A 24,814-nucleotide genomic window follows, 5' to 3' on the forward strand; every position below is an offset into this window, starting at 1 on the left:
TTTGCATAACATCATGGCGGTACGGTGATAACACTTAACGGCACTGATTTTACTACATATTTTTTTTACTACATCGTTTTTTTCCATATGTTTGACTGACTGTATTTTATTATGATAATGAACAGGCTGCATTTTCAAGGTAGCAAAGCTTAACTGTGTGTGTGCATGCGGCGCCGGCGCAACCACTTGAATTTTTTCCTTCTAACAGTGGAAGCAACTACTCCTTTTAGTCCTAAAGATAATCGGAATTGTAAAAGGTTTGCCTTTATTTGTGTACATTCACAATAAAAACAAATCTTTGTGCTTTTGTAAAATAAGCCTAAAGAAAAATAGGATGCCGTTTTCTGCCGTCGGTTTCCTTTTGCGCAGCACAAAAATGAACCAAAACTCTGCATATAGGCTACTTGTTACAGTTTTTCTTTCATTTTCTTAATTTATTATTTAAGTAAAAATATGTTTCTCGTATAGGCCTATTTATTCGTGATATATATATATATATAGCCTAGCTTTATTATGTTTTTCTGCACTCGCGGAAGCGCTGCAGGTGCGTGATGTGATATGACCATATGTGAATCCTCATGTTCTGTTGTTTGCTGCTTTTTGCGCATGTAAAATTAATCCCCGGGAAACAAATGTTAATATTTTTAACGGGTCGCAGACACTTATCCTTTCTAATTTAATTCAATTCTAATTTAAAATAATCTTGTCAGTTAACGAGCGCCGGTTGTCGATTAGTAAAAATAACTGGAATGAACATCCCTAGCTATAATATATGTTGGAAATATGTATCTTTAATACTGAATATAACATAACTTGCGAGTAACTTGAGTCAAATATTGATTTGTTAACTGCACTGATAGATTCATTCTGTGAAAGATTTAGGCTGATTCAAACCAGTAACTATTCATAACTGGTCTTTACTATTCACTAAAAGAAACGGCTCATAAGAGTAATGATTTGTGTAGTGCATTACACATTATAGCACATATTAAGTCTTTTTGTTACATCACATCCACAGAATGCAAACTCAGATTCGTAATTTAAAGTGGTGCAGGAAACACTGTCACAGTATACAAATGAACTAGCAATTAAATGTTACCATTACCATAATTAGATTTAGCAAGAATTATTTGTTGAACAATTGAAATGTGTTGGGACAGAATGTTCAGCATTAGCAGATGGAGAGAGACCCAACCGCCTTGTTGTGCTCTGGCACGTCTGAGAGGAGGGAGCCAAACAAATACACAAAGGGCCTCATAAACAACAATTAGGCTTAAAAAAAAAATCTCATATGCATTTCTCATTAGTATTTGAGATAGCTTGCGCACTTTTATGGATGTCATTTAAACAAATGTCTTCTTGCAATTCTTCAGGCTAAGTTTTGTTTTGCGCACAGTTAAAAAGTGGCCTGTTTAACACCCTCTGGCACGTCTGAGAGGAGAGAGCCAAACAAATACACAAAGGGCCTCATAAACAACAATTAGGCTTAAAAAAAAAAATCTCATATGCATTTCTCATTAGTATTTGAGATAGCTTGCGCACTTTTATGGATGTCATTTAAACAAATGTCTTCTTGCAATTCTTCAGGCTAAGTTTTGTTTTGCGCACAGTTAAAAAGTGGCCTGTTTAACACCATAAAAATCAGATCTAACTTACATTTATATACACTGTTTTATTTTGGAGCTGAAACTGTCTAATAGAGTAAATATTTACAACTAGCCTCTCATTATGCACTTGGTTTCTTGTAATGAAAGGGAAAATACACTAAATAAAAATAAATAAAAAATAGCTCAGCGCAATGTGGCTCTTCATTATCCAACACTGAGGAGCATTTGTTGCAGCGTCAATTATCAGGTACACCGTTCCTTAGCACTGAATACCACGGCTTTTAATTAGCAAAGCACAGAAAGACGCAGATCTGTGCAAACTGCTGGAGCGACTGCCATGTGGAGAGCCGTGAGAGTACAACAAACTCAATTATGGCAAAATACTGCACATGCATTGAAAGAGGTTGGGAGAACACATGAAAAGCCTTGCAAACCTAAATAAGACTGTGAGCACAAGACACATTTCATGCATGGAGAGAACACGGGTATGAAATGAGTGACATCCAGGGCAGAAAGATAATCAGGAAATAATAACCCAAACTGTTTTCAATCATCAAGCGTCTTTGAAAATGGTAAATCCTGAAGTTCCTGTTTTGCTTGGAAAAGCAATGTGATTATGCATTTACAATATGATTACGTATTCACAATATGATTATGTATTTGCGCAACTGCAGTCAATTACACTGTGTAACAATAATTCTGATTATCTGGATTTATTATTCACACTGACAGCAATTTTTCTGCTGGAGAAAGGCAGGTCACTGTACTGTCGATTGTTAGTAGGCGCCTGGATGGCCTAACGTTACTCGTGGGCTGTGCTACTGGCCATAGCTTTTGAAAATATGTCATTGATGTCATTTTATTTTGACAAGTCATCAGTTTCTGGAGGGGAAAGCACTTGTATATAAACCTGCAGCAGTGAATAATGCATGATATCATGAACAAGATGAACGATTATCAATGCATGAATCAAACTCGCTCAGAAGGCCGACAATTTCTGACACGCTTTTTCATGCATCATTTTTTCATTATATCACTCTATGTGGGCAGAGACAAATTATACAGAAGAGTGAAATCGCTCGCAGCGACGACTTCTGAGTGTTGCCTAGCCTCAACTACAGTATCCCACAGGAGCCGGATAATGTGAGCGCCACCGTCTTCGCTCCCATTGGTAGTTGCCACATCATTTGGCATAACGCTTAGCTTTTCTCAACTTTGTTGTTGCTGCAGCTCATGTCATTAATAATAAATAACTTCAGCTAACTTTTTTCAAAACATCTAGACCAAAATGAACTTTTAAATGCTCTACTGACATGCTCTCTACAGTCCTCGATACCACTCATCAAGGCAAATTATCAAATGGGCTCTGATAAACATTTAACTGATCTCTATAAAAGAAAAATCTCTAAAGACGCACAAGGACAAACCAAGGTGATTCACACAAAGTATTATAGCAAACACTTCACAGAGCAGATCCAGAAATATAGTAACCTCCAATTAAAATGAAAAGGCATACATTGGTTTGACAAAGCAACAAGTTTGCCAGACCACTCTATAATCACTCTACAGCAGCGGTTCCCAAACTGGGGTGCGCGCACCCCTAGGGGTGCACAGACCGACCAGCAGGGGTGCGCGAGAGAATGCTTTTGATAATATAAAAGACCTGCAAATCAATTCAAATAAATTTTTATATGCAGTAACTTTAGTCATATAAAATGTAATTTTCCAGCAACAAAATTGTGGCCAGTGAAAATGCTGAGTGGCTAGTAATTTTGGAAAACCACTAGCCACAGTGGCTGGTGAGCAAAAGAGTTAATGTCAAGCCCTGTATACAGTGAATACTTGTAATTATACTTGTATTGCAGTAAAAAATGTGGTGTTTAACCGGAGTACGGTGGTGGGGGTGCTTGACATGTGTCAAACACTAGAAAGGGGTGCACGCTGCAAAAAGTTTGGGAACCACTGCTCTACAGTATACCACAGAAAGCAGAATAAATCAGCTACTTTGTCTTTTACTTTTCTCTTAACATTGAAACTACTCTGAGAGTCTTGTACATTAATCTATTCTATTCTAATCTATTAGAATTTCAATCTATTGGACAAGGACTTGTGGCTTTTTAATCACAGATGTTGAACTCATTCTGCAGCCGAACAATCACAACTACTGTAGTACTTTAGAGTCTATCAGATTTATACGGTGCTAGATTGTTTTTTACTTATTGTCTACTGTCAGATCTTTGGATTAAGTATTTTTCTGTGCATTAAATCCTCTTGGCAACTCTTATGGGACAGTCACTGAATCACCAAACCACAGATATCTGCCCACAAACTATTTCTCTCACTCGAGTCTTCTTCCTATATAAAAAAGCCATTTCTTGCTTCATTTTACGTAAGTAACCTCTGTCACAAATGCATTTTACACTTCTTTAGTGCCGCCCTCCCTTTTTTTCATTTCGATTCTTCTGCTTTCACGAAAGCCCAGAGACTATCCATTATGTGCAATTTAAATGGCCACTCCCTATCCACCAAAAGAGCTATGTGTGAGAAAGTTCATGGCTGTCACAGAGCAATAAGAGGCTTTTTCCATCACACTTGAGGTTGGGGTGAGTAGGTTTACTCAGACAAATGCCGGACGCCTTTCACAGTAATTAGGCATGAGGAGGTAAAGAAAACTGACTTTATAAATATATTAGTATCGTTTCCACACACAATATAATCACACGCACCCTTGATTGATGCATGCATTTTTTTGATGATGACAGTAAGCCTCTGTTCTGTTATGGAGTAAAAAGATGACAATAGTTTCTATTCTCCTCTCGCTGACAATGAGGTATTCACCGTGCAATCAAAAAAGGACACCTAAAGGACACAAGCTTCATAATAAATCACATGTAAGCGTTACGCTTAATGTTCTCTGTTATAATAATTTCAAATACAACAGGTGCATGCATATTTTATACTATTTATGACTTTTTACCAAATAATTACAGTATATAACACTGTAATATAACACTTTTTATACACAAGTTGTATACTTTGTTAACACAATAGTTAACATGAAGTAACAATGAGCAATAGAGTTAATCTTATTAATTAACACATATTCAACATTCTAACATACTGGAAATGAATGCAAACTAGCAATATTAAAGGGTTAGTTCACCCAAAAATGAAAATTAGCCCATAAATTACTCACCCTCAAGTCATCCTAGGTGTATATGACTTTCTTCTTTCAGACGAATCCAGTCGGAGTTATATTAAAAATAGTCTTTGATCTATCATTAAAATTATAGTGAATGCTGTAAAAAATAAGTTCATGACACCTAATGCATTAACTGCTATTAATGTATTGAACTGTATTAAAGTGTCACCCAGTACTGAGTATCTGAATAAACAAAACTTATTTTATTCTCAGTCTCTGTTTTCTTACTTTCTCACTATACAGGTCAACTTGTTTTTGATCAATTTGAACAATCATTGATCTTGCCAGCACTTTTACAGCTCCTAAGATTTGAGTCATGCTTTGTATTGTTGAAACTGACAACATGCCTTACAGTCGCTATTCTGAGCTCTACCGTGGAATGTTTCCTTACAAGTCAGGTAATAAATTACACTAGTCAGCAAGCTTCAAGCCAAAATATTTGTATATGGCAGTTCACTCCAGTGGACATGTGGATTGGGTTTCCACTTCCCATTGGAATGGCTTGATGCATTACAAGCGCATGTGGCAAGATGTTGCAGGAACCACACGCAGGAACACAGGCGAGCAAATACAGTTAATTGCGATGTCATTATAATCTCATTATAACGGGAGCATAACAGTTTTAATCACCGGAGCTGTCAGTGACTGCGCTCTAATGTCGTCTGACGATGGCTGTGCCTCAATCTCAGTCAGCTGCCTACCTAAACAGCATTTTTGGGGTAAACTCGCGTCTGCGATTCACACAAACGCTGCACGCGCCCGTGCTGTCTTTGTAGACAGCGCACTAGGGTATTAAGACACGGCCGATATATAACGGCGAAACATCGCGAAGATGTGTATTTAAAGTGAAGCGCGATGTCATTTCAGTCACTAAAGTGACTCGTGAGGAAATTCCTATGTGCTCCGTATGTAACGTAATGCTGATTCTTATCGGAGTTTTCATTCATTTTTTGAGCAACGGTTACCATACCGTCCGTTCTTAACGGGCGGCTCCCTATTCTGTAGTTACTACAGACCTCAGAAACGGGACTGACCACATTTAATGTCTCTAATCTATCAAATAAAGTTAAAATGAAGACAGCGTACCTGTGTACTGCACAAGGAACATCGTCCTGAGGATTCGGTTCAAAAAGACGCCAGTTAAAGTCCCGTTGGGCTCCGGTAGTGGACGTTATTCCGCGCTAGGAGCTTTGCTGCTGGTGTCTGTGGGTCCGCTGCGTTTATAACTGCTTTAAAGTGAGCAGACCACAGCGAGAGAGAGAGAGAGCGAGAGAGAGAGGAGGCGGATCCACAGTCACGCTCAACATAACGACTACACTGTCCGCGACGCGACTAACTAGAACGCTGTCCCTATAATTAACCCTGAACGCAAACGACCGACGTCTCTCACGCGCACGATTGACGGTTATTGACGGTTGACTCGTTTTGGTTTCTACGCGCGAGAAACCCATTCACAAAACACGCAGTTTTATCCCGGTCTGTGAGTGAAATAAGATGAAATGTGTCTATCGAGGCTATAAAACGTCGACAAGTTGTTACTGTACAGATTAATGTAGGTAAAGTTTCCATGTAGGTATTGTTTATGGCAATTTAATGTAAGTTCTGCCAAAATAATAATTAGCCTACTTCTTGTTAGCACTTGGTATTATTTAATTATTTATTTAGGCTATTTAAATGCAAGCAATAACTTCGTATTAGCCTACAAAAATACACACACACATACACTATTTAATTTTATTTATTTATTTTTGCGAAAACTCTGGTTGCTAGTTGCCGTGGTAATCTTTAGTAACATAGCCTACATGCAATAACACACGTCTGTGTATAATAAGGGATCCTTTACACGAGTTTCTTTATCACTGCAAAGTGCGCATATATTGGTTGTGTGAGGCTGTGTACCAGTAGAGGGAGCAGAGCAACGGTTAAACTTAAGGCTAATTGCCATATAAACTACAACAGGCTCTACACTAAAACCCCAAGGCCTCTTAAATAATGCACAAGTATGGGCCATTCATTGCAGTGGACAAGAACACTGCTAAAGTAATCTGCAGTTCTGTCAGAACAAATACATATTCAAGTGTCAGAGGAAGCGGTTATCGGAGTTTTCATTCATTTTTTTCTGTCCATACCGTCCGTTCTTAACGGGCGGCTCCCTATTCTGTAGTTACTACAGACCTCAGAAACGGGACTGACCACATTTAATGTCTCTAATCTATCAAATAAAGTTAAAATGAAGACAGCGTACCTGTGTACTGCACAAGGAACATCGTCCTGAGGATTCGGTTCAAAAAGACGCCAGTTAAAGTCCCGTTGGGCTCCGGTAGTGGACGTTATTCCGCGCTAGGAGCTTTGCTGCTGGTGTCTGTGGGTCCGCTGCGTTTATAACTGCTTTAAAGTGAGCAGACCACAGCGAGAGAGAGAGAGAGCGAGAGAGAGAGGAGGCGGATCCACAGTCACGCTCAACATAACGACTACACTGTCCGCGACGCGACTAACTAGAACGCTGTCCCTATAATTAACCCTGAACGCAAACGACCGACGTCTCTCACGCGCACGATTGACGGTTATTGACGGTTGACTCGTTTTGGTTTCTACGCGCGAGAAACCCATTCACAAAACACGCAGTTTTATCCCGGTCTGTGAGTGAAATAAGATGAAATGTGTCTATCGAGGCTATAAAACGTCGACAAGTTGTTACTGTACAGATTAATGTAGGTAAAGTTTCCATGTAGGTATTGTTTATGGCAATTTAATGTAAGTTCTGCCAAAATAATAATTAGCCTACTTCTTGTTAGCACTTGGTATTATTTAATTATTTATTTAGGCTATTTAAATGCAAGCAATAACTTCGTATTAGCCTACAAAAATACACACACACATACACTATTTAATTTTATTTATTTATTTTTGCGAAAACTCTGGTTGCTAGTTGCCGTGGTAATCTTTAGTAACATAGCCTACATGCAATAACACACGTCTGTGTATAATAAGGGATCCTTTACACGAGTTTCTTTATCACTGCAAAGTGCGCATATATTGGTTGTGTGAGGCTGTGTACCAGTAGAGGGAGCAGAGCAACGGTTAAACTTAAGGCTAATTGCCATATAAACTACAACAGGCTCTACACTAAAACCCCAAGGCCTCTTAAATAATGCACAAGTATGGGCCATTCATTGCAGTGGACAAGAACACTGCTAAAGTAATCTGCAGTTCTGTCAGAACAAATACATATTCAAGTGTCAGAGGAAGCACATTTCAATATCAAGGGATATCATGACAGAATTTGAACTATGCCTTCATATTTGACCAGATTTTTTTTTTTTTATTATATTAAATTTTTTTTTTTTTTTTAAAGAACATTAAAATGACATTCAACCACAAAAGCAATGTTGGTGACCAGAACACATGAACCGAATAACACTGAGCTACTGTACTTACATGTGATTTTCAATTTTCTCAGAACAATTCAAATGCAGCAAGGTGTTGTTAGCAGCACATATGACTGTCAGCATGCTGGAGGTCCAGGAAAGATTAACCCTTGTGCATTTTTGTCCTTTTCATTTTTGTTTTTTGACTATTTTGGCCGCGTTAATGCAAAAGGAATAATTTGTTCCAGAAGTATGTAGTTTTATTAGAATTGTATTATTGTATTAAAACACAAAAGCACTCATAATTACCTAGAATAAGTAGCATGTAATAAGATGCTGATGACTGATGATTTTCCAGCGAAAATCATCACTCGTCTAAAAAAGCTTGTTGTGTTCTGCTAGTTTAAACCTCTAAATGATTGAAATGTTTGGTAGTTATGTTGGTTTAAAAAGAAAAATCTGTGATAGTAGAAGAAAATATATTAATGTATTATACTTTTATGGCGGCTTATTTGACACAAATATTTTCATCCTCTAAGGGCCTCTGTGTAACTTTTATTAAATTGATGTACAAGGGTTAAATAATGCTTTGGCTTGCCAGAATCCCAGATGCACTTTAACACCTCTATGTTTAAAACTGGATAAAAAACTGGATGACGAGTAATTTCTTACTGCTAAATTCTGAAAAAACAGAGGTATTAATTATCGGACCTAAAAACTCCGCACGTAATAACCTAGAACACGGTCTAAGACTTGATGGCTGCTCTGTCAATTCCTTGTCATCAGTTAGGAACCTAGGTGTGCTATTTGATAGCAATCTGTATTGTTAAAAGCACTATATAAATAAAGGGGAAAAAAATAAATAAATAAAAATGTTTACAGCTCACTATCTCCGGCCTGAGCTGCGCGGCATAGCCGGGGTTACTTTCAGAGCTAAGAACATTTAACAGATGTCTTAACACATTCAGGAGGAATTTACAGTTCTACCGTGCGTCGCGGTTAGGAGAGCAGGGGAGACCGGTGTTGTGAGCACAGCATTTGACATTACAACGGTCTCATAAAAGCATGACAAGAGTGTGGGTGGAAACCGCGGCCTGCTACAGCTGCTGTGTTTATCTCAAACCTGATGAATGCTGCACACCAACATCCTTGGGGGAAAAGGAAGAATCAAGACTTTAAAGAATTTGTGTGCATTAGCATACTGAAGCAAATTCAAGAATGTAGATGGTGGGGCTGAAATATCTACAGTAGATCAAGTGTACTGCTCAGGAGTCTATTTATACTCTTAGATGTTAGATGCAAATATAATTAGCTTGTTTCGGCACACCGCCCTCGTGTATCCTGATACAAAGTCGCCTTATTCCCTCGGTTTTCCTGGACATCGACACTGGCCATCATTTTTGTCATTAGCCGCTTTTCTTTTGGAATTCTTTTGATGTGCATGGATGCAAACATTGGCATATTCATTACAAACTGTTTATTTTGCCATTCTTAACAATTAGCTCGGAATATTCCAAAGCTAAAGGGAATACAAACAGCTGTCAAGATGATTTTTCAGAGGTAAAATGAGCATTTTTGTGTTTTCGGCACTCGTTTTAAACCGTTTTCATGCAATTAGGGAAATAAATGTGGCATGCCGCTGTTTTGGTCACGTAGAAATATTCCAAAGCTGCACCCGAGTCATTTGTGCTGCGAGGCAATTACCTATCACAGCATCAAAGTGACACATTAAAAGCACTGGAAACATGGACTTTGATATGTTACTATAATATCTTATTAAGCTTAAGTGAAAAACAATAGTTCTTTAAAGAGAGGGTTCCACATAAGAGCTGTCTTGCATGTCACAGCTCTTATCTGTAAATTAGCCCAATAAGAGCAATCAAAGTCTGTCTGAGCTGTGCACTTTCCTTTCATTTACTCTAATCGAACAGACGTTTTCCCTCAAATTTCAGAGTACATCACATATTAAACAGTCAACAGGTACAATTAACACTAATAATCTGCTAGTATCTTGCTTTTCTGTTTAAATTCAGATTTTAGGAAAGGGCCAGCAAAGATCTAACCATGTTGCCCCGTTCCCATCTGCGGCTATCATTTATGTGGTGGTAATAGAGCTGTAGGTGTTTGACAGATGATTCACCTTTACAAAGGTGAGCTAGTTCTTTCAGGGACGGCAACGATGCCCCTGGCTGGAGCGGCTTGCCTTTGGCTGAAAAACAGCCAATACAGTAAGATGTATTTTCATCCCGATTCTACACAATAATGCGACTTGTGTGACACAGATGTTTTTGGTTGGTCTTTGGAAGGGTGTTTGTTCATTTCCCATGTCCTGTTAGTCACACATATGGTGTTCATGTTTTAATAACTTGAACACAATAAAAACAGGCCAAAGTTTTCTCAAGGAAGCATCTAATGAATTTTCTCACCTCACAGAGAATGATTAAAAGCTGCTCTGAGCTCTTATTTAATTCATGCCAAGTTGAGGGACTGACTCTACTCCTTTTTTCCCAATTTCAAAAGTTTTCTTCCACAGGCAAAAAAAAAAAGATTAATATTGCATTAGATGGGAGCAAATTACCTAGAATGCAACACTTTTGAATGGTAGTGTAATTATAGATAAATATGTGAATATGTGACAAGTCAAACAAGGCAATTTTTGGTAAAAAAAACCCCCCGGAAGATTTAGAGAACTGTTAGCTTTAACATAAATTTTGTCCTTTCAAATATTCTTGATAAAGTGCATCAAAATAAATATTTTGTATACATGGATTAATTGGTTTTATATCATCATAATATCAGCCAGTCAAGTCGGCATGAATTGCCTTCGCAACCCATTTCTCGGGATTTTTAAGAATATGTGACAAGTCAAACAAGGCAATTTTTGGTAAAAAAGCAGTTATTGTAAAGCAGTTATTGTAAATGAAATAATCACAGATAATGTACTCTGCTTGACTGAAACCTGGCTAAAACCTAATGATTATATTGGTCTAAACTTAGCTTTAACATAAATTTTGTCCTTTCAAATATTCTTGATAAAGTGCATCAAAATAAATATTTTGTATACATGGATTAATTGGTTTTATATCATCATAATATCAGCCAGTCAAGTCGGCATGAATTGCCTTCGCAACCCATTTCTCGGGATTTTTAATACGAAAAAGTGTCGACAAGACATCTATCCATCAGGATTTATCCATCCATTGGTTAGAAGGTGTAAAATGGACTTTATATGCCAGATTGCATAAATAGCTACTTGGCTATTGGTTAACAATATCCAAAAAAATTAAAAGAAAGCCATCCATTTCTTTACATTATAGGATGTCTTCCTTTCACTGGGTCTGCTGTAATAAAAAAAAGAAAAGAAAAAAAAAAGCTAAAGCCTCAATCACTGGGTCATGAAAGCAATTAAAATCCCAAAAGCTAAACTGGAATTCTGCCCATCATTTGGTCCAACTCATATCGGAAGAGTTATGCACCTAAATATAAATCCTGAAGGCCTTGAAAATCAGACAAAGAGAGAATTTCAACTATGTTCAGAGCAATTCACTGCATAGAAATCATAAAATATAGGCAATCAGGCATTCATGTAGCTCCAACAGTGGAGTGTGGCACTACAAACATCAAGGTCATGGGTTCGATTCCCAGGGAATGCATGAACTGATGCAATCTAAGTTGGATAAAAGTGTCTGTCAAAGTCATAAATGTAAAAAAAAAAAAGAAAAGCAAAAAATAAATAAATAAATAAAACTGGCAGCTGAATTTATCAGGTTCTTTAAAGCCGTTTCCATTTCTTCCAAGAGATGTTATAATTGGCAAAGTCTTTCCAAGGGGGCAAGGGCTGAGCAGTGCTGGGTAAGATGAGATAATGTCAATATTATAACTTCATTAGACCTAATAAACAAATAAATATGGCTAAGGTAAGACGCTGAAGTGAAGTTCTCTCTGAAGCCAGACCTGTACAGCAGTAGGAAATCTCACCTTGTCACTCAAGGACTTTAGGACACTGTGTTTTGGTTCACAATGCTGGTTTCCACGATGAATGTTTCACTGGAGATGTAAAAGGTCTGGTGGTGAGAGTCAGTTCAAACATTTTAACAGCTTTAAAGGTTGAATTTTGGCAGGCAGAGCTGCAGGTTTGTGCCATTTGGTGTTTTTGCCATTTTAAAACCAGGAAGATTTAGCTCACATTCCAAGAGGCAAATTAAAGGACTGAATAAGATTTTGTTTTGTGCGATGAGGCTTTAAGAGAGACTTTTCCCCCCATCAGTAGAACAATAAAGAAGAACAGTAGAACAGTTTTTAGCTGAAACTGTGGTCTTTGGTGCTTCGTAAAAAGTAAGTGAGCAGCTGCCTGCCTTTGATGACAAAAAAAGCATATCAAGGAACACAAAATTAATACGCATGGCTCCTGACGATATATTGAGGTCTTATGAAGAGAAATGATCAGTCTGTGCAAGAACCTGAACATTACTTACAGCATTATTACCTGTGATCCAGAGCCTCAGGCAAACGGTCTGGAGTGATGTTCGGTATCAAGGAACACAAAATTAATACGCGTGGCTCCTGACGATATATTGAGATCTTATGAAGAGAAATGATCAGTCTGTGCAAGAACCTGAACATTACTTACAGCATTATTACCTGTGATCCAGAGCCTCAGGCAAACGGTCTGGAGTGATGTTCGGTTCACGAACAAGTCATTCTTCTGAACAGGTCCTTTTAGTGAACTAGTTGAGTTCACAGTTTGCGGCTCAAGCAGTACAGAACCAGTTCATTGAAAGGAACTGTCCAAAAGGCTCTGGATTACAGGTAATAATGTTGTAAATAAGTTTCTTGCGCAGACCAATCATTGCACTTCATAAGACCTCAATATATGGTTAGGAGCCACGGGTATTAATTTTGTCTTCCTTAATTGATATGCTTTTTTAATCTCAAAACGGGCAGCCGTTGACTTGCATTTTATGAATCATCAAGGCCCATGGTTTTGGCTAAAACTCTTCTTTACTGTTCAGCTGAAGAAAAAAAAAATCACCTACATCTTGGATGACCTAAGTATGAGTAAATTAATAGCAAATGTTCATTTTAGGATGAACTATACTTTTAATATAAAGGCAAAGCAGCACTAAATTAATTGCAGGCTTTCAATCATGCAACAGAATAATGCAAAACCGTGCTTGTGTTATTTTACAAAGACAGTTCGATGAGACCTCCAAATTCATTAAGGACTGATTGGCGCAGACATTTCACATGCAGAGCCCTTCACCTCACGGCCAACACGAGTCCTGCAACTCTTCACGCAAAACCAAAAAACTAGGTGTAAAAGTTGAACTCTCCAGCCTCTGGCATCTCCATTATTTAAGTTTAAGGCAATAGCAAAACGCCCATTTATAATAAAGGGCAACAGAGATTTGTGAGAGAGGAAAGCTGTGCTGCTGTGTGCATTCGGCTTATAGTCAATCTCACTGAAAGTTCTTTCTAAGTTGCCAGAACCATCTGTACTGGCACTGAGGTGGAGCAGTGTGAATTACACCGACCGGAATCCAATTTCACTTACTTGGATTTCCCTGAAAACAAATTGTTGTACAATTGTGTTGTAAAAGTGTCCTCTTTTACTTGAAAAATCACTACCAATGCTGTTAAAATATATTTTTACTCCCAAAATGAATATAAGAGAATAGAGAGAGAATGAGAAATGATGGAGAAAATAAATGTCACAAATCAGCTTAAAATTGGTGCCACCTGCATGAGCACAAGCACTCAACTAGTCAAAGCATATGTGCACAAATCACAAGACCAAGTGTCTGAACCATGTGCACTCTTTGACAAGCTTACCAAACCTATATTTTGTTTGAAAGACTGTCAAAAATAATTTTACGTATGATCTGTTGCCACCTGTAGAAGTTACCTGCTGTTCAAAAGTTTGGGGTCAGTAAGATTTTCTAATGGTTTTAAGAGAGGTCTCTTATGCTTACCAAGGCTGCATTTATTTGCTCAAAAACACAGCAATATTGTGAAATATTATTGCAATTTAAAATAATGTTTTCTATGTGAGTATATGTAATAAAAAGCCATTTATTCCTGTAACCAAAGCTGAATTTTCAGCATCATTACTCCAGTCATGTTACATGATCCTAAACGAAAATATTTGTTTTTATCATCATTGATGTCAAGAACAGTTGTGATGCTTCATATTTTTGTGGAAACCATTCTTTTTTTATTTTTTTTTAAGTATTCTTTGACAAATAGAAAGTAAAAAAGAAATCTTTTGAAACCTTATAAAATGTCTTCACTGTGACATCTGATTAACTTAATGCATCAATGCTGACAATATTTCTTTAAAAAAATACTGATCACAAACTTCTGAATAGTAGCGTAATTATAGATAAATACATGGCCCAGATCAAATAATCAGCCAAAATGAGGCAATTTTTGGTAATGCCAGAATAGAGCCAGATTGCACAAATAAATACTTAGCTGTTGGTTAATAATATCCATCAGCCCACATCAGTAGAAAAAGGAAAGATGTTTTCAGAATTGATTTTAAAGAATTTAGTTTTTGTTGTTGTTGTTGAACATTCTAATTAAATACTACTACCACAACGTTTTATGTGCAACATCAAGAACTGGAAGGTTCACAATATGTGCACTAACTACAATTCTGATTTCACATTGACCTTAATATGCATCGGCCTGTGCTGTCAGTTCTCTTTTTGTGACCGGCATTCAGTAATGTTGGCATTACCTTATGAGAAAGCACTAAAAAGCACTCCCGGATCGGCTGTCCTTGATTGTGGAAAAGAGTAAGTCATCAGTCAACTCTGTTGCTGTGCGCTGGGCTAGATAAGGTAATCGTGGAAGAAAAGCTCCAGTGGAAATGAGGCAATCTGCCCCCATACAGCTGCAGCAGGACCGTGCGGTTCAAACGGCCACCTGTGTGACAGGCCGGACACGAGCCAGCTGACCGGCACGGCCCACACACAGCTCATCTTCCACACGCCTTCGAGAAATTAAAGCCTTTGGTTCCCTCACAGTCGCCCGGCTCAATCCTCCTGTCAGGATTTGATTTCTAACACTCACTCTCTCATGCTGTCCGTCACGTCGAACGTCAGATGTCAAAACCGAGTTAAGATGCTTTTGAAAGCATTTAGCATTAAAAATACAACTAAATGAGTCACTTTAACAAGCACAAAGCTTTTATCTCACAGATAAAGCTCAAAAAGAGAGTTCAGATAGGGTTTACACAAAAGATTGAACACAATGTCCATCTGGCATTTCATACAGAAACCCTGCTTTCGTGATTTATCCTCCAAAAAGCACCAGTTCTCCACTGGCATAAACATTTGGGCTATTTATGCGCTCTAATATCAGACTAAACCCTATACTTTCCACTTGGCTCGCAAACGCACATCTGAAGCAGTGTCGGCCTCACCTTTCAGCTTCATCTCTCCAAACTTGATAAAAGGTCTGAAATCTAAACTTCCTGTCATTTAGAAAGAGCAAACAAGAAGTGAAAAGCGACAAAGGCGATCCGGCAGACGTTTCCACCTGTTCGTGACAGAATAAATGCCAAAGAACTGGAGAAGAAACCTCTTATTATTGAGAAGCAGCCTCTCGTGGGGACACTGACAGCCTTATCAGGTGTGCAGCAGAGATCTTGCCAACAAATCCTTTCTCTGCCGTGAGATCTACACTCTGCCTGTGAATGAGAAGCTTAAAGGGTCTCTGATGGTACATCAAGCAGACAGAACTTCCATCAGAGGAATGCATATCAACTCACCTACAGCTCGAGCAGATCTGTAGTCCTTGAACATCATGTGTTAAGCAGACGCTCGATCTCCCAGTGACGGCACCCTGTTAAGAAGACAATACAGGCTTAGCTGCATTTGGACGTTAAGGGGACGGAGGTGTCTCTATGAAACAGCCTTGTGAGTATATATCAGTGAGAAAAAACAAATGACTTTTCATTAGCATAGTAAATGTCTTGGAGAAGGCAATCTAAATTCAGCGAGAAACAAATATCCAAATAAATCCAAAATATCCATAATGCACAGCAGTTTAGTATTCAAAGTCGCCTGGGATCATCTGATTCAAGAATAGCCAGAGTCCAAAATTAACTGTTTACTTCAGCTCCCGATAGCGGATGAGCTGAGTTTATTTACCAGGCATAAATATTTCTTCCCAGGCCTGAAACTGCATTTTGCATTTTTATTAAAAATGTTTTTTTTTGTCCCTCATGACAATGGAATTATCTAGCTGCTTTTTCTTGCATATTTGTGGCAGCGCGGGTCACTGTGTCACTCCTACAGTCTCAGTCTTTCAGCGAAACAGCACCTGTCATAAAAACTGTGAAGATTAGAATTTTGATTATAATTTTGGGTCTTATATTTTTGCGTCAGTAGCTTAAAGGGATAGTTCACCCAAAAATGAAAATTAGCCCATTATTTACTCACCCTCAAGTCATCCTAGGTGTATATGACTTCCTCCTTTCAGATTAATCCAATTGGAGTTATATTAAAAATTGTCTTTGATCTTCCAAGCTGTTTAATGGCAGTCAGCAGGTGTTGCAGTTCATCAGTCCAAAAGAAGTGAAATAAAGCGCATCCATCCACAATAAAAAGTGTCTCACACGGCTCCGGGTGGTGAACAAAAGCCTCCTGTAGCGAATTGATGCATTTTTGTAAGAAAAATATCCATATTCAAAACGTAATAATCACTTTAATCTAGCTTGCGCCAACAGTTGTACATGGAAGCAGTTCCGGGCGGATGACGTAAGATGTCTTTTTTCACCCCCCAGAGCTGTGTGAGGCACTTTTTATTGTGGATGAATGCACTTTATTTCACTTCTTTTGGACTTGATGAACTGCAACACCCGCTGACTGCCATTAAACAGCTTGGAAGATCAAAGACAATTTTTAAAATAACTCTGACTGGATTCATCTGAAAGAAGAAAGTCATATACACCTAGGATGACTTGAGGGTGAGTAATTCATGTGCTAATTTTCATTTTTGGGTGAACTAACCCTTTAATGTGAGGGACACTGCACAATATGTGTTGCCAAATGGTGTTCTGGTGTTCTTATCTTCATGCTAGATAAGCATCTGGGACTGGATTTACAAAATCAAATCATTTATTAAAATTATTCTTAACTGCTTTTTTTTTTCTAACAACAGAGGTCAATAATGTTTTGTATTCACTAAAACATTTAAGAATATTTATAACTTGCTTCTTAAGACGAAACTTCAGAAAAATCTGAATTCCTGAAAATAATTTTCTTAAAAACCATTGTAAATAACTTCTTGTAAAACTGTAAAAATTGAAGCATAAACTTCAATTTGTCTCATATTCCTAAAGGCAGCGATGGGTTGTAACTGATGAAATGTAAATGACCAATCAGCGCTGTGTAAGAATCTGCTCAACAGCGCTCAAATGTTAGCGGGAAATGGCCGTTTTTAAAATTTCAGTACCGAATGGTATCGCAGTTGGTACTTTTGACAACACAACTCCATCTTAAACAAGCTGATAACTACTTGCACGGCACGTTAAAAAAGTGCAACACGCAAATTGATGTTGGACTCCCTTCAAGCCATTTGTGACAAAAAAACGTTTGTGTGCCATTTTTGATTAGGTAACCTGTCGACGGTGCAAAATGATGGTAAGGGTGTTTATCGAGTTGATCAGCAGGTCTTTGGCCAAAACCGCCATACAATCAGACAACACCAAACCTGTCATTTTCATCTTAACACAAGATGTTCTAAAGAAAATAATACAGTATTTTTTCAGGAAGTGCACTTGGCAACATCTTAGAATTTATCTTTAGAGGATTTTTGTGAATCTGGTCCCCTGATGATAAATTCTGCACAGAAGTAAATAGTTATAAGGCACATAAAACCAAGGAGGTTTTTTAGTAGATGATCTATGTATTCGAATTAAACAAGCAACTTCCACAAATGTCAGATTTAAACCATGTAATATTGCAGTTCCTCGGTAAGTTAAAGGCCAACTAACTTGCTGAAGGCTTGAAGAGTGTAAATTCCAACGTGTGCTACATTTATACTTTTCAAACTATGACATAAAATGCATAAAGGACATTAACATTATGCATCTTTGTGATTCCAAACTGCAATCGCATATCTAGGTTTCATTCAGATCTATAATTGAAATGTCAGAAATCATGAGTGCCGTCTTTCATCACTTTGGTCTGTGAACGCTTTGATTCACAGATTCATAGAGAGAGCACCGTTCTGGAAACATATTATATTATGAAATCAAGAGTCAGCCAATAACACAATCAAAAAACAACCTTGTCTAGACAGGAATGAGTGTTTTGCAGTGACTGGTCTCATGTACTCTGGCCAGTATAGAAGTGTGTGAGTCTTGAGAGAGTTTGTGGAAACAGTCTTCCTCAAACAGCAGTAAGTCCAAGATCCACCGGTCACTTCCTCTTTGACCCTTCGCCCACAACATGGTAATGAACTCTAACCTCTTGACATTTGTCCGAGTCACCATTTGCCCCCGAGTCTCTGGCTGGCCAGACCTAAATCGCACTGCTTTTATTAGAAATATCCAATTTGAACTGAACAAACAGCACCACAAAAAAAATAACAAATTAACAAATTAAAAAGATAAATAAAGTGAGAAGAAAAGAGATGAGATTGTCTAAATGGAATATAAATAATAAATATAAATAAACAGGTTGCAGCACATACTCAACTGCAAGTTTAAATAATGCAAGATATGTTGATACAATAACAATGTGTTTAAAGAAAAAAAACATAAGTTTACTTTGAATTAAAAGCAAATTTTTTTGTGCAACCAAAATAGATTTCATGTATAATGTGGGACTTAATCATAAACAAGCCCGAAATGCATTTGGACTTTCAAAGGTCTGTGCTTTATCACTCCCAGATGCTCATTCAAAAAAGATGCAATTTTACAGCCATCCTTAATTAACATTTTGATAATTCATCAATAGTAGATCATAGCAATCACTTGGCATAATGGCTCTGTATTCACTGACTGCAAAGCTCTCTGAAACAACAAGCTTGTAGAACGTGTAACCGCGCAGTGATTTTACTTTAAACGTGTCATGCAACCATTTGTTTCATTACATCATAGCCTTCTGAAGTGTAATAATCATAAGGGCATATTGCAATTCTTGTTTTTCCATCGCAGAATGTAAGACTTCTTAAAATGATAATTAAGACTGTTATACCAGTTAAAATATTTAAGACTAGTGAACTTTTTATGGGTTATCAAAAAATGTAAGGCAGAGACTGTTGATTGGATGTTGAGATGTGGAGGCAGATAAACATGAGCTTGCAGTGGTGGGTTTAAGCGTACTAAATTATTGGAAAAGTCCTGCATGACAAAATGGCCATGTACATACTGTAAAGTTTCAGGAGTGACAGCTGCATTTAAATATGGGAGTTTTGTGTATGTACAGAATTAACCTCACTCCTGAAATTGCGATGACTTATACCGATTATCGGTTTGCCATATTAATCGGCACCGATAGCTGGAACAAACAATAGTTTTTATTATATGTCATTATACAGCACGAGAGCGGCCTCTAGAGGCGGAATCACTGACGCCTCACGCTGTTTGTTTTGAAAGGTGAGGTTGCGCGCAGCACGAAGCAGGAGAATTCAGTTGCGTATTTAAAATACAGACAACAAAACGGTTTGTATACAGTATATTACAGTACGTTTTCATATCATTATAAAATTATTTGTTGATTAGGTGCTGCATTAGTAGAAAAAGAACAGCAGTAGGCTATGTTGGCAGACAGAGAGGACACTAACATTAGCAGTACTTCAAACGGTTAAAACAACGTGACAAATACATGCAAATTCAACCCAAATGTTTGATTTCAATCGATTATGTTACCATGTTGTTATGTTACCATCCTTTTGTATTAGTTTATGTCCAGTCATAATAAAAATTATTTCGTTCAGACGTAAACATAAACTATACTAGGCAACACAAGCTGCAGGATTCGACCGATCACAGGTATAAGAGAGTAAGGAGAGATGACTGACAAGACCACGGTGGAGGATTTCGCTCAACAGATCCTGAGCTCACTGACAAATATCTGATCTTATAAAATGTGCTCCGTTTACACAGAGTACGTGTGATCAAGAAAACAAAAGTGAAAGTGAACAGCGAGCGCTCATTCAAAAGCAATTTCAATACACTGCATATTAATAGCGGCTCACCGATGCGCGAAAATGATATACAATATTTAGTGGTCTACCGATGTCTCGCCAAGGCTGAGATATCGTCCGATATTTGACATTTTTCATATATTTTTATGAAGTTTTTCTGTTTGGCCGATGCGTTTCGAGATGGGACTTTTATTTTGACGGCGCTGAGAAGAAGGGCAGCGCCTGAACACACAGTGCTCACATTCTCCCTCTTGTTCGTTGTCGTCGTTAACAGTTCTGTCTAATACGGATAGAAGTCTGTCTATTAATCCAATAGAAGGGTTAGACAAAGGAATTAAAATACAAAGTATTATATAATTAGTAATAGAAAGGCAAACATTATAATACGTTCTCGTTTGCCGTCAGCATTCAGCAAATACACATTTATATCATTTAAACAAATCTTTGAATGAATAATGAACATTTAATTTCACAAACCTTGCAAACTTAGTCGAATCCTGTTGTGAGATCGTGTGAAGTATGCATGTGTATCCTGCATGATCGCCTGTTCTCTGTGTGACGGTCAGTCCGTGTGAATTGAATGCGGACAGGAGGAGAGTTCTGCTTGACTGGAGACGCGCGATCGACAAACTTTATGCCCACTGTCATATTCATGTAATTTTCACTGTGTGCTGTATGTAAACTGAGTGTTACCTTGGCTTTATTTGAAAAAATATAATTCCCAATGCACACAAACTTCCCAGAATACTGAGTGCCCTGTTGGTTACAGTGTTTACTTCCTTTTTAATTATATTTTTTATTTGTGAAAAATACTTCATCTAAAGTATAAGTATGTTTATTTTACACATTTATTTTTTAATCCATTTTCAAATGATTTCAAATTTCTTGAATATTAATTAAAATAAATAAAATTATATCGGCTTTATATCGGCCACCCTGCTTTCCAAGATATCGGCATCGGCTGTCAAAAAACACATATCGGTCGACCACTAACAATATTAAAATGTTTGCAGGAGTAAATAAATATTTATTATTATTTTATTCAAATGTTGTCTAATAGAGTCTTTTTTACTATTAAACATTTCAAATACTTCAAAAAGCATTGCAAGAACTCCAGGATCACGTGATCACAAATGGACATCACTTCCTTGAAGTGACCATCACAGGTTCCATTTGTTAACTGGTGTCCCGTTCATGAAGTGCCCTTCAAGGGCGTAAAAAAAGCCGTTTGGAATTCGCTGACGGTGTAAGTCAGAAAAAAAGTAAATATTAAACATATGCATGGATGAATTGCTCACAGCAAGATCTAAAATATGCATTTAGACAAGTAGATAGGGCACACTTCCAGGAAAAAAGTATTGGTAATTGAATCTTTAAAGAATGATAATCAGTGAAAAGAGCCACAAACATTACATTCCCATTCAAAGTGGCTAAGTGTAGTGGAATTCTAGTTAAAATTGCTTACAGCACCTTTATCAGTGCTCTAATAAATCTGTGCCTTTGATCTTGTGGCATAAATGCAGCAAGTGAAGTCAAGTGTCTAAAACAAATGGGTACGGTTCAGTCTTTAGTCTGAGGTTAAGCCTGGAGGGAGAGGAACGTGATTGGTTGCAGCAGTCATAACTGACAGAAAAACGTTAGCAAAAAATCCTTCCTTATGATGAACACCACTATATAATGTCTATTCCTCAAACTCGACTGTAGCTTGCAGGGCTGTTAGCAACGTGTTTGAACTTATGAGGCATATAAGACTGCATTTTGGCAAAATGGACATTAAAAATGCATTTCAATTCATCCGAGGTTAGATTTCAGTCAGTGGCCCAGTGAAAATGATTCAGTAATGACACTGGCTAGCATGAAACAGACATCATCTTCCCTCCTAGCAAGCAGAAGATACATCTCAAATGAGGGTATATTTAGTCAACAAGATTGGAATTGCCAAGAAATGAGACATAACACATATACATCCCTCCTCTTGACCCACCTGCAGTGCTACTGCATTGGGAAAAGAATGAATACACAATCTAATAAATAATTTCCCATGCCATCTACTTGTGGAACAGATGCTGGGATTTCTACTTACAGATTTGCCCAGGTTCTTGTTATGGAAGCACTAATGATACGACAATGGTTCTGTCGCAAATCCAAGGCGAATCATTAGCGTATTTCATGCCTATGTTTTCTAAAAGTTCTGTCTAGGTAGGCAGCTCAGCAGGTTTTGAGACATCACTTAAGTCAAAGTGAGATATTTATTAAAAACCAAATATCATCATACAGTAATTGAACACTGAGGGTATTTTCAACTTTCAAGTTGAAACACGGCCTGCTGATAAAGCAAACATTAAACTAATCTACTGTAGTTTTAGATTAACCCCTACAAGCCTGTATGAGTTTCTTTCTTCGGCTAAACATAAAAGAAGATATTTTGAAGAATGTGGGTAACCAAACAGTTGTTGGTCCACACTGACATCCATAGTATGGAAGAGATAAAAATACTACGGAAACTGATTGGGTACCAACATTCTAAAAATATATCTTTCTTCAAAGCTGCATTATTTCAGAAACGTAACGGGTACATTCCAAAAAAAGAAAGAAATTATAGTAATAAAGAGGAATAACAGTTAATTTGACAATGATTACGTTTCTAAAATGAGACAAAGTATAAGGCCAACAAATGTGGCGGAGCCTTCGAAATGAGACACAGCAACCATAGTTGACTGTAGGCAAGAGGAAGTTACTGTATGTAATTTTTTACTTGTCTATAAGATTTGTCACTGCCCACATACAGTACATAATAAAAAAATACAGAAATTGTCTGCAATCTGAGTGGGTTTGATTCACGCACTGATTATTGTCATCTTGTTCATCATATGATGATGCACTGCTACTGCTATGAATACACAAACGCTTTCCCCTCCATTTTTAGAAGCAAGAAAACTGATTAGTTGTCTACATAGATTGATGTCATATTTTTACCAGCAATACAGCTCATATGACAAGGGAACATCTCTACATGTAATGTTCAATAATTCACCAACCCAATGCAATACCCATGAAGTACAGAGATAAAAGAATAATCTATTAAATCTATCACTTGTAAACATCTAAAAAGTGATAGCTGCCATCTTCTTCAACTGAACGCTCCCTCTCTGCAGTGCCAAGAGAAAAAAAATGCAGAGAAGTCGAACTTTGGGCCAAGTCTGTTAAATGTTCTTTCTCTCAGTGATGTAGAAATCCTGGCTCGGGTGCTGAAGACAATCTCCTGTTCTCCACCGAGAGAGGCAAATTATCATACTAGACATTCATGGTCTGAGAAGACACCATAAAATGTGGGCCAGACGTACCAAATGTTGCATAAAGACCAAGCCTCAAACGCCTGCTTGGTCTTCAGAACCGAAGAGAACAGACATTTGAGGCTTTTACTGTACGACTGGAAGCTTTTTCAATGACTTTTCCTCTGTAATGTGAAGAAAGGAAAGCTTTTAGCCTCTCTCAAACATTCATTTCGGCAAAGTGTTGCTGGAAGTAATGTCTCCTAAGTGGTGCTTGCATTTGTGTTTTATGGGATAGGCTTACAATGGTATGAGAACGAATTAAGTGGCTTTCAAATTGCAAGCATCAAAAAGGATCAGAAAGAACTGCAGGCTAAAATTAGTGAAAGAGTCGTGTTTACAGTGGAATTGTGGGATTCTTAAGAATTGGTTCACCCAAGAATGAAAACACTGTCATTATTTCCTCACCCTCTTGTCGTTCCAAACCAGTCTGAATTCCTTGGAACACAAAAGAGGGAGATTTTGAAGAATGGCCAAAGCACTGTTATCCATTCTACAAAAGAATTCAATGCCAAAGGGCTATAAAGTTGTATAAAAGAAAACAAACAAAAAAGCTTGCATGCTATTCCCAGTCTTCAGATGATGGCTTTTGCAGAAAAGCTTTCCTTTCAGATTTAAAAGCTATGCCACAGGGAAGATTATCAATAATGACTTAAAGAGATAGTTCACCAGTTTTGGGGAAAGTTACTTTGAAAAGAAATGCAATACAATATTGTGTTGCACTACTTAAGTTTTTTTTTATGGAAAGTAATTCCTTACATTACTTTTGAGGTACTTTTTGTCACATGGGCTGGGTGTGCTTGTTTATTTTTAAGAAAAAAAAAAAAAAATTCATATTTTTGGAAACTGTGAAAACAACCAAAAGTGAAAAGTTGTTCCAAACCTGTATGTAATGCTGGGAGATATATCGGTTCTAACGGTAAACCGGTTTGAATGAAGCACACAGTAAGAATTTTTAAAAGACGTCATACAAGTGACTAATGCCGAGTTCACACTGCACGATTTTCAAACTCGTCGGATCGCCGTTGTTTTCACACTGCGTGACTATCTGGGGTAGCATTCAGTCGCTGCTGTGTTCACACTGCACGATGGAACGATGACAGGAGGTTACACACTGCATGACTTCACAATAGGAAGAAT

General features: G+C 37.6%; 1 protein-coding gene across 1 annotated transcript in view; it reads right to left on the reverse strand.

Moving 5' to 3' along the window:
* The window catches only part of LOC107716365 (ecto-NOX disulfide-thiol exchanger 2-like), a 253,672-nt gene that overhangs the window by 172,114 nt on the left and 56,744 nt on the right, over positions 1–24,814 (reverse strand). The window contains exons 2-3 of the mRNA XM_016522775.1: positions 15,959–16,028; positions 15,765–15,873 (exon numbers count right to left, since the gene is read on the reverse strand). Coding sequence (XP_016378261.1) covers positions 15,765–15,873; positions 15,959–15,991 — 142 coding nt within the window. The 5' untranslated portion in view covers positions 15,992–16,028. The remainder of the gene's footprint in view (positions 1–15,764; positions 15,874–15,958; positions 16,029–24,814) is intronic.

Source organism: Sinocyclocheilus rhinocerous, unplaced genomic scaffold (genome assembly GCF_001515625.1).
Source record: "Sinocyclocheilus rhinocerous isolate Xijiao unplaced genomic scaffold, SAMN03320098_v1.1 scaffold89, whole genome shotgun sequence".
NCBI lineage: Eukaryota > Metazoa > Chordata > Actinopteri > Cypriniformes > Cyprinidae > Sinocyclocheilus > Sinocyclocheilus rhinocerous.